The sequence below is a fragment of the Salvelinus alpinus genome, chromosome 15 (genome assembly GCF_045679555.1).
Source record: "Salvelinus alpinus chromosome 15, SLU_Salpinus.1, whole genome shotgun sequence".
Taxonomy (NCBI): Eukaryota; Metazoa; Chordata; class Actinopteri; order Salmoniformes; family Salmonidae; genus Salvelinus; species Salvelinus alpinus.
Genome location: NC_092100.1, coordinates 30,326,652 through 30,338,135, shown reverse-complemented (window position 1 = coordinate 30,338,135; position 11,484 = coordinate 30,326,652). Strand labels below are relative to the sequence as shown.

Sequence of the window (11,484 nt, the reverse complement as noted above, 5' to 3'; positions counted from 1 at the left end):
AAGACAAGTTTACCTTCTCACTAATACAGTTCACTGTGCTTGAATCATTGCTGAAAATGAAGAATCTGACATTCACACAAACTGTGCAACCATCTTTATTTTACAGAGAACTTACACTGGTCTGACATTACTGAAATCTGAGAAACTCAGAAGATTACAGTGCACAATCATGATGATCAGATTTGTACCATTCAAATGAACTTCGGTTTAATGAATCTATGACAGATGTGGATAGTGATGTTGGCCAGAAAAAGATCAGGAGTACAGTAGTTAAAAATCTGTGTCTATTTGGAACAGATGCTTCCACCTAATGTGCAAAATAAAACAATTCTAACTCCTGAGACCACATGGTGTCAGAGTCCTGGAACCTCATAACAGGTGATTGAAAACTAATTCAAAGCTTCTACTGACATGCTTTAGAACATTTGTGACCCTGCATTCCATAATGTACAAATTGGAGTCCACCATTAATCTTGTTCTTTCACAACAAAGTAAAAACCAGTGCTTGGCTTTGAGGGAAAGTGTGTTACAGGGCACCTGAACTGTGCTTTCCATGGCCCCTCAGAAAAATACACCACAGGAGGCTGCTGAGGGGAGGACGACTCCTAATAATGGCTAGAATGAAGTGAATGAAATGGTATCAAACATGTGTTTGCTGCATTCGATACCATTCCATTTATTTCGTTCTAGTGATGACTGAGCCCGCCCTCACAAATTAAGGTGCTACCAGCAGCCTGTGATGTACAGTACACCACTGAAAGTCAGAGGGCATCTTAAGGATTACATTTGACTTTCAATGATGTTCAAAAAAATCAGAAGGCATGGGAGTAAACGACAATGTGCAAGCAACAAAACACCTTTCATGCTCCTGAAATTGAGAGTTAAGAGTTCATACAGTATACAGCATATATTACACACACTACTGTTCAAAAATTTGGGGTCACTTAGAAATGTCCTTGTTTTTGAAAGAAAAGCCGTGTTTTTTGTCCATTAAAATAACATCAAAATGATCAGAAATACAGTGTAGACATTGTTAATGTTGAAAATGACATTTGTAGCTGGAAACGGCAGATTTTTTATGGAATATCTACATAGGCGTAGAGAGGCCCATTATCAGCAACCATCACTCCTGTGTTCCAATGGCACGTTGTTAGCTAATCCAAGTTGATCATTTTAAAAGGCTAATTGATCATTAGAAAACCCTTTTGCAATTGTGCGCACAGCTGAAAACTGTTGTTCTCATTAAAGAAGCAATATAATTGGCCTTCTTTAGACTAGTTGAGTATCTGGAGCATCAGCATTTGTGGGTTCAATTACAGGCTCAAAATGTCCAGAAACAAAGAACTTTCTTCTGAAACTCGTCAGTCTATTCTTGTTCTGAGAAATGAAGGCTATTCCATGCGAGAAATTACCAAGAAACTGAAGATCTCGTACAACGCTGAGTACTACGCCCTACACAACAGCACAGACTGGCTCTAACCAGAATAGAAACAGGAATGGGAGGCCCTCTTGCACAACTGAGCAAGAGCACAAGTACATTAGCGTCTAGTTTGAGAAACAGATGCCTCACAAGTCCTCAAGTAGCAGCTTCATTAAATAGTACTCGCAAAACACCAGTCTCAACGTCAACAGTGAAGAGGCGACTCTGGGATCCTGGTCTTCTAGGCAGAGTTGCAAAGAAAAAGCCATATCTCAGACTGGCCAATAAAAATAAAAGTTTAAGATGGTTAAAAGAACACTGGACAGAAGGGCTGCATCCCGGAGTCACCTCTTCACTGTTGACGTTGAGACTGGTGTTTTGTGAGTACTATTTAATGAAGCTGCCAGTTGAGGACTTTTGAGGCATCTGTTTCTCAAACTAGACACTAATGTACTTGTCCTCTTGCTCAGTTGTGCACCGGGGCCTCCCGTTCCTGTTTCTATTCCGGTTTGAGCCAGTTTGCGCTTTCCTGTGAAGGGAGTAGTACACAGCGAGGTACCAGATCTTCAGTTTCTTGGCAATTTCTCACATGGAATAGCCTTCACTTCTCAGAACAATAATAGACTGATGAGTTTCAGAAGAAAGTCTTTGTTCCGGCCATTTTGAGCCTGTAATCAAACCCACAAATGCTGATGCTCCAGATATTCAACTAGTCTAAAGGCCAGTTTTAATACTTCTTTAAATCAGAACAACAGTTTTCAGCTGTGCTAACATAATTGCAAAAGGGTTTTCTAATGATCAACTAGCCTTTTAAAATGATAAACTTGGATTAACTAACACAACGTGCCATTGGAGCACAGAAGTGATGGTTGCTGATAATGGGCCTATGTAGATATCCCATTACAGATCAGCCGGTTCCAGCTACAATAGTCATTTACAACCCTAACAATGTCTACATTGTATGTCAGATCAATTTGATGTTATTTTAGTGGACAAAAACTTTTGAATGGTAGTGTATATAAATTATCTATTTAATTAAATGGTACAGTATCAGTGGGAGATGTGGCAGTTGTTGATTGGAAGACAGTGCTCTTTCATTACAACAGCAAAATAACATCCTTAGCACACATTGTGGCTGGCTGATCATCACAATCAGGGACTCCATGCAGCACATATCATCCCACATAAGACAAGTGCCATGACCCCAGTACCATCACCTAAAAAGGTTCCACTGGCATTAAAGTTGAAACAAAGGTTTGTAGCACCTGACATCTTTTTTGAAAAAGGTTTTGTAAATGAATCCTTAATAAATGAGACGCACATTTCAATACAATTACCTTAAAGAGACAGTATCTTTAGTAAAGAATTTTCTAGAAAAATGTCTTAACCATTATTACTTTGGTGTTCCATATCACAGCCAATAGTTGAGCACAGTTCTTAGAGACAGGGTGTGCTCAGGCCAAGTGAGAGGACATGCTGCAATATAAGACGTGATTCCAAACAGTGATATTGTGCTTGTTAGTTTTCATTGTCAAGTATGACTTACACAAGATATTTTGAGCTCATGACCACTGCATGCATGTCTGAGGGAGGGTAAAAAAAGATTCAAGAATTCCATGGATATTTTTTCAGGGAACTGCACATTAAAAACCTAGTCACAGATAGTCCAACATACAATATCTAGACAATGCCAACAGAAAATGCCAAATAAAGTAACCCTATGGTATCTTATTACTTTTGAGTCTTCCCTAAAGGAAAGCAGAGGAGAGGGTTAATTTACATAAAAGTTGTTTTGTTTTTCTTGTCTGAAGCTACCGCCCCTCTATCCTCTGGTGGTGACGATGGTGTGACTCCTGGTTAGCCATCTCACTTGGTCACTGCATGGATACCTTGTGCAAGGTAACCCACATTGCCAGAGGTGACGCCAGCCATGGAGATACGCCCATCCTTTGTCATGTAGACGGAGAACTCCTTTGTGAGGCGCGCCACCTGCACAAGTTGGAATAGTTACTCATTACGACTCATCAACTGCATATTAAGCAATTTAATATCTAGACAGATACTTATAGTATAGCCATGTTCGATGTTTAATCCAATGATTCCTTACCAGTAAGTAACCCAATGGAAATCACATACTATATTATATTATGAGACAGTGTAGAGTCTCAGCACACAGTTACTCTACCTGTTCAGGCTTCAGCCCTGTGAAGCAGAACATGCCAATCTGGTCAATGACGTGCTGCCAGTTCTGAGTGGAGCCCTCCTTCTTCAGGTTGGCCACTAACAGCTCCCTCATTGTGATGATGCGGTTAGCCATGCCATGCACCTCCCCCAGCCTAGGGAGAGAAGAGCCGTCACTCAGCTGGGCCCGTATCATGTTGGCTATGGGACAATTGAAATACGACACTTCGTGGATGACTTACTCACCACTCTTTGTACAGGTCTGGTGTATTGAGGATGGTGGCAGCGATGCGTGCCCCGTTCATGGGAGGGTTGGAGTAGATGGGCCGAATGAGGATCTTCAGCTGGGACTCCACACGCTTGGCCTCCTCAGCATCCTTACACACGACAGTGAAGCCCCCAACACGCTCACCTGAAGACATCACACACCACCACACAAGGCATGTTGATTATGCTTATAAATATGGTATTTTGTTTTCCCAAAAACATTATCCTCAAATTTGACCAATGCAATTATCATAACTCACCATAGAGACCCATGTTCTTAGCAAAAGACTGAGAGAGCACAATGTTGTGGCCTTGCTCAATGAAATAACGGACAGCCCAGGCATCACGGTCAATATCACCACTGGCAAAGCCCTGGTAGGCCATGTCAAAGAAAACTAGGAGGTTCCTTTTCTGGAAGAGAAAAACATGAGAACTTGTTATGTACAGTACCGTCAGAAAGTATTCACAGCCCTGGACTTTAAAAATGAAAACAAACGACTTTGAATATCCCTTTGAGCAGTTATTAATTAAAAACTTTGGATGGTGTATCAATACACTCAGTCACTACAAAGATAGAGGCGTCCTTCCTAAGGAGAGGAAGGACACCACTCAGGGATTTCACCAAGAGGCCATTAGAACAGTTAGAGTTTAATGGCTGTGACAGGAGAACACTAAGGATGGATCAACAACATTGTAGTTACTCCACATTTCTTTTATTTTACCTTTATTTAACTAGGCAAGTCAGATAAGAACAAATTCTTATTTTCAATGACGGCCTAGGAACAGTGGGTTAACTGCCTTGTTCAGGGGCAAAACGACAGATTTTTTTTTTACTACTATACTAATCTAAATACTAATCTAAATGACATAGTGAAAAGAAGGATGCCTATACAACATAAAAACATTCCAAAACATGCATCCTGTTTGCAATAAGGGACTAAAATAAAACTGCAAAAATGTGGCAAACAAATTAACTTTATGTCCTGAATACAAAGCGTTATGTTTGGGGCAAATCCAAACACAGCACATCACTGATTACCACTCCGCATATATTCAAGCATAGTGGTGGCTGCATCATGTTATGGGTATGCTTGTCAAGAGTTTTTTTAAATAAAAAGAAACAGAATAGAGCTAAGCACAGCCAAAATCCTAGAGGGAAACCTGTCTGTCTGCTTTCCAACAGACACTGGGAGACAAATTCACTTTTCAGCAGAACAATAACCCAAAACATAATGGCCAAAATATACAATAGAGTTGCTTATCAAGATTACATTGAATGTTCCTGAGTGCCATAGTTACAGTTTTGACTTAAATCTACTTGCAAATCTATGGCAAGACTTGAAAATGTCTGTCTAGCAATGATCAACCACCAACTTGACAGAAATTTTAAAAGAATAATTTGCAAATATTGTACAATTCAGGTATGCAAAGCTCTTAGAGACTCGCAGCTGTAATCTGCTAGTGCTGAGCAATCAATTTACATTTCTGTAATTTTTTTAGTTTTTAAACAACTAATTGACCAAATGTCGGATAAATTATTTGAACTCCATTTCGTTCTGTTTTTTTTCCTATGAGCTCAATGCGCACATTGCAGTTTCTCTAGAGATAAATCAGATCCAGCCTGAACTCTGCGATGTAGTAGGGAGTTGTTGTTTCCAACAGGGCAATATTCTATGGTTTAGTGTATAAAACGTGGTAATTAACTACAATGACCATAATCCACTGCACATCTACTTGTCCGGTCTGTGTTTCTTTTATGCCTGCTACGGAAGAGGCAGAAGAATGCACAATCGTGAGGGGATAGAGAGAGCAGCTGTTGCTTTCCTAATCTATCGCTAACCAGGGTTTGTACACAGTGGCAAGTCAAGGACTTTCAAGTACCTTTTCAAGCACTAATATTTATTTTCAAGGACCATCAATTTGCATGTTTCTAGACGCAATTGTTTCTAGTCGCCACAAGATGGCAGTATATCGCCACAACCTCATGAAAAAAAAACACTAACTTACTATTTATTATTCATCACTACCTTACAAGTTCTATTCAATATGTTTCACTAGATACATGAGTGGTAAGTCAGTACTGATGATGTTGACCGATTTCCTTATATGAACTGTAACTCAGTAAAATCTTTGAAATTGTTGTGTTTATATTTTTGTTCTGTGCACATATTACATTTCTTTATATTTAAATCGTCTTAATATTTCACTACATTTTAGGTCCACCTTAGTTAACTATAGAATGTTGTATTCAATACCCATTTGAAGAGAAAAATGTTGTGTTTGATAAAATTAAAGATTCTCTCAGGGGACACTATTTAAATTTAAGGGGACAACACATGGGTCCCAGACCCCGAGTTGGGGAACCATCGTACTACTAACCTCTCTCCCTGCTTGATTCAATGTTTCCTCTCTCTGTGTATCTCTTTTGCCTCCTTCAGCCTGACTCACCACTGTCTGTCTCACTACTCACTGTAAAGAAAAGGTATTTTGTTATGAGAATTTATAGTAGCCCATCTTTTGATTATAGCTAGCTTAATTTCAGTCAACTGCTCCTGCTGAGGTCAGGCTCAGTTCAACGTTAGCTTCTAACTTCATCCTTCTAGCCAGCTAGTTATAGCTAGCTAACTTGATAACAGCCAGACCCCTTATACTACCTAGCCAGCTAGACATCGGACTGAAATATCATCGACTATTTACCAGTTGTACACTCATTCTCAGAGTGAGGGGTTTTTTGTTTTGTGAGATGTCTGTTGACACGGCATGAGGCGAGGGATGTTTAAAAAATTTAAAAAACGACAAAAACCACTGTCGGCGGCGTCTCTCTACCACTTGCCACTGTAGGTCTGGGCTGAGGTAGTTCGTTTCACTTCTCGGCCTCTGTCGTGGGCGGAGTTTCCCATCGGACAGAGTGGTGAGTGAATGCACTGCTAAAAAGGCAAATCCGGGGGAGCAGGAAACATAACGAGCATACATGAATCATTCATGATTCCACTCGTTCACATAGGTAGGCACGATTAGAACTCAGATCAAGAAGCCTTCTGAGCGTTGCTCAACGCTGGGAACGCAATAAGTGAGTAAATGATCAATAAAAAAAGGCGAGTAAATGCTATTTCACAAATAAAAAGGTGCGTAAGCAGCATTTACCCTCTACTACATCCCTGGGTGGGTCTGGCAAAACCATTCTTAAAAATCTAGATCCCGCAGGCAGGGTTGAATCTACATTTGCCCGGCATTTAAGCACCTCAAGCAACTTGCGCGAACCCTGCTCTAACTGAAAATACATGATCTAAGTGATTGATAGTTGGTATTCAGCAGTCATAAAAGTATGCTTTATTTACTTTGAAGAACTACAAAATAGCGACTTTGTCAGACAGCATATGCAGCAGGTCTATAGAGATGATGACTTGGAATTAAATAAATAAACAAATGTAATACACACAACAACTGAAATATGTTAAGCATTAAAGAGCAGTCACTATCATCATGGGAGTTTTATTAATTGTGTTGTTACAGCATTCAACCTAAATAACCGAAATCTGTGTTTATTTTTTATTTTTATCGAACTGACCTCAAAAAGCACTGATCGCTGCCAAAGGTGATTCTAACATGTATTGACTCAAGGTGTGAATAATTATGTAAATGAGATATACGCATTTCATTTTCAATAAATTTGCTAAAATCTCTAAAAAAATGTGTTCACTTCGTCGTTATGGGGTATTGAATGTAGATGGGTGAGATTTTTGTAAAATATAGAATCCATTTTAAATTCAGTCTAACAACAAGATTTGGATTCAGTCAAGGGGTATGAATACTATCTGAAGGCACTGTATTTTGGCCTGGTTGGTGGATAATTAGGTTTCATAGGGCTACTGGGTCATTCCACCAATTTAATACATTTTTTGTAGTAGAAAAAAACAACATTTGTTTCACCTAATTTTAACATTGTCATAAAGAGCATGTGTTCAACATAATAAAAAAACGAATTTCAGTGTAAACTTAAAACGACTAAAACCAGATATAAAGTATGTAGAAAAGATAATGACCTATATATTTTTTTATAATATAATCTTTGAGAACTAACAATCACCAAAATAAAATCTAGACAGTCAGGGAGAATGTAAAATTCCCAAAACAATGAAGTTAGCCGTATTGATTTTGTTTTATATTTAAGCAAAAGAACACAGCAATAGCCATGGAAAGATTCATAAAATTGCAGGAAATTAGCTTTAAAACTGCAAAATGAAGTATTGCCGCTCTACGGAGAAATGTGTCGAATTGCAGGAAATGGATTTTAAAATGCTAAATATTCTACACCGCCAAGATAGGGGCCTCAAATGTTCTCTCAAATTCAGCAGCCCACCACCTAAAACTGTAACAGGGTTGACGTTTCATCTTAAAATCAGCCATAAATCCTCTTGTGACAAGGGGAATGGAAACTTGTTGTGTGCAACAGAGGGGCAATTGAATGCAAGCTTCATTGCCCAAAAATTATTGTTAAAACATTTCTAGCCTGTTAATCTATGGGTAACAGGTTTGATGTGTTATTCTCGACCCGTTCAGTTTCCCACCACAAAACACCAGAAAATGGGCAAAAAGTGTAGAACCAGCTCACCTGCTTTTACACCATGATTTGACTATCAGATGTTCAAGTTTCTTTTAAAACAATTTTAAAAAAGGAATAGTTTTACCATATTAAAAGGAGAGTTCAGTTCACTTAACAGGGTTGACCTTAAAATTAGGGACAGGTTTTTATTTTACCTTAAAATTAAATCACATGAAATGTTGGGGTTAAAATCTTCCTAGAAGTCACAGAGGGACATGTCAAAACTCTGAATTTTGGCACTTTAGCAAGACAATATTCATATAAAAATCTGATTTAAAAATGTGTTCATGTTGTCTATATTAAAAAGGGCACTTCATTTAATATAACAGGCTTTTCAAAGTCTATATTTGTGCACAATTTCTACCTAAAATATCAAAGGGACGCAAAAGGCACTCATTTCATGGAACGACCCTACTACATCACTTTATATTCAGTTGTGTTTACCTTCACCAGGTTAGCAATCTCCTTCCACTGCTCTGGCCGAGGGTCCACTCCTGTGGGGTTGTGGGCACAGGCATGAAGCATGATGACACTTTTCTCAGGAATTTTCTGAATAAGAGGAAACAATAACATTTGTTTATCTATAATCCAGCAGTTACTTGGAGTACACATTGATAGGAAGAGTACAATGTGTACACATTGGTAGGGGAAGATTAGGCTTCTGTGCCATGTCTTACAGAGATGTCATTCAGGGCTCCCTGGAAGTCAAAGCCACAGGTCTTTGGGTCATAGTAGGTGTATGCCTTCAGTTGCATCCCAGCGTCTCTGAAGATGGGTGTATGGTTCCCCCAGGAGGGCTTGGGCAGGTACACGTCCCTGGCCTCTGTATGGAAACGGGACTGAGGGAGGGGTGCAGGAACAAATAGAGTGGGGAAAAGAAGAGACTTTCATTCATTAGCATTCATGATGATGGTTAGATCTGTAAAAAAGCAAAAGGATCAGGGCTCTTACCAGGAAGTTGGCTCCGATTCTCAAGGACCCAGTTCCAGAAATAGTTTGGACAGTGATGTTCTGGGAACAAGGAATAAACAACACACAGTCAAAATAAGGCTTCTAAAGCTGTGCTGTAGAATGTGGAATCAGGATGTCTGAGGTTCCAGGAAAGGCTCGACTTACCCTGCCACTCTCGATAACCTCATTGTTGTCTCCCAAAGCCAGCTTGGCGCATGCCTTGGTAAAGTCCCCCAGACCACCAATAGCCAGGTATTCTTTGTCCAGCTTCTTTGCAGCAATCTGAGCTTCAGCCTAAGAATACAGAGGGTAAAAGTCAAGCCAACGTCTGTTGTTCTCTGTGTCAAAGTGATTGTAAGCAGCTAGGCTGACGTCTTTTTAACTTATAGTCTCATAAAATTTGGCTGTTTCTCATGTTATGAGGTTTATAATGAGAGTCATCATCATCATCAAGCAGTGATTGAACACACCTTGCGAACACAGCTGAGGACATATGGTTTGCCCTGGTCATCACGGTATGCTCCTACACCCAGATTCATCTTCTTAGGGTTGGTGTCACGCTTGTAGGCCTCTGACACCCCCAGGATGGGGTCAGGGGGACCCATCTGCACCTCGGACCACCATGAACTGAAACAGTTGGAGAGGGAGATTGAACCATCCCGTAGAAGATAGAAAGGGTAAATCACAGACTTGCATCAACTCAATTTACACCAGATTAAGTAGTCTGATACCTTTGCACTAAGTAGGATTTGATCCAAATTAGGTGGTGGTAATCCCCTAGCAGTCTGAAGTTGATTAAGCTAGTCTGCTTTCACACACAGGAATGTTGGATGTGGCAGCATCAACAACCAACCACTAATGTTGCAAGGATGACTGTCATAGGCTTACATCATCATTTATTGCATCAATGGCTTCATTTGATGGGCCTACCTTTCTTTCAGTGGTCAGCTAGTCACCAGCAATACAGTAATGAAACATGCTTGAAAAGCACTACATGCCCAGCTAGCTCGTTAGTGTTTTGTGACCTTGTTAGTTTTCTACACATTAAAGTCAAATATTTCTGACAGTGCTAAAGCTGTTTCAACTCCTCCAACTGCATGTAGCTACTATAGCTGTGGCTATCTGGTTACCAGTTAGCTGCCAAAACACATCGTTGGATCCTAGTTTAGTAACGTTAGGTTAGCTTGCCAGCTAGCTACTGAATAACCTTGGTTGGTGGCGAGGTTGCAAATAGCCAACCAGCCACACAAGGCCTATGAAATCAGTTAACTAACGTTACTTTGCTAATTACCTGGACATGGCTGTGAAAACCAGCTAGCGAACATGCTATCTGTCTTGAGATAGCTAGCAAGCAACCTGCTCCCTTTGAGGGGAAAGACAAAGGGTCGTTCGTCTGCTAGCTAGCTCTGCACTGACTATTTGTCTAAGGCTGTCAGCTAACGTGCTAGCTAGTCAATAAAGCTGTACTCTCGGAGCACATTTTACCTGGCACGAATGGAGCGCACACCCAATGGAGGGTGTACCCAGACGGTAGAAATGATCTTGCTAGATTTCAACAGGGCCATTGCTGGTACTCAACACAACACGCACGGAAGACCGTCTCCTGAGTTCCCACACACTGTACTACGTAGCTCTGCTGTCAATTGCTGCACAGAAGACTGAACTCTTCTTCGTGGCGCTGTTGAACCGCCACGAAGAAGAGTTCAGTCTTTTTGAGTGCCCTGTAGGTTTGGGAGTAGCATGTGATACATATTATTGCCCACTTGGTGGCAATACAACCCCATAGTAGTTTATCAAATACAAGGTCTCCATACAGAAGATTTCACAGCCCATACGGGTTTGTAATGCTATTGTATTTATTAGCCCACCCAGTGTACTTACTTTAAATGTTGACATCTTAAATAAGTTGATAATCAGCTCTTTATTGTCATTAAATATCTCACATTCAAAGATCGATTAGGTTATACAGAGCACAGCCCCAACGGCAATCAAGCATGCACAGCCTTACCTGGAAACCTTTATTTGTTGGTTGCATTCACTGAAAGTGTTACCATTGAAAAAT

At 40.1% G+C, this 11,484-nt stretch overlaps 1 protein-coding gene across 1 annotated transcript; it reads right to left on the bottom strand.

Annotated features, from left to right (window-relative positions):
- Window positions 1-2,430: 2,430 nt before the first annotated feature.
- Window positions 2,431-11,114, bottom strand: LOC139539905 (aspartate aminotransferase, mitochondrial-like). The gene is made up of 10 exons (XM_071343287.1): window positions 10,908-11,114; window positions 9,893-10,049; window positions 9,588-9,716; window positions 9,423-9,482; window positions 9,149-9,310; window positions 8,916-9,020; window positions 4,129-4,279; window positions 3,848-4,013; window positions 3,606-3,756; window positions 2,431-3,409 (listed from the first exon to the last, which is right to left on the bottom strand). Exons 1-10 carry the CDS (start codon window positions 10,985-10,987, stop codon window positions 3,287-3,289), a joined length of 1,284 nt encoding a protein of 427 aa, XP_071199388.1. The 5' UTR covers window positions 10,988-11,114; the 3' UTR covers window positions 2,431-3,286.
- Between the last annotated feature and the right edge of the window lie 370 nt (window positions 11,115-11,484).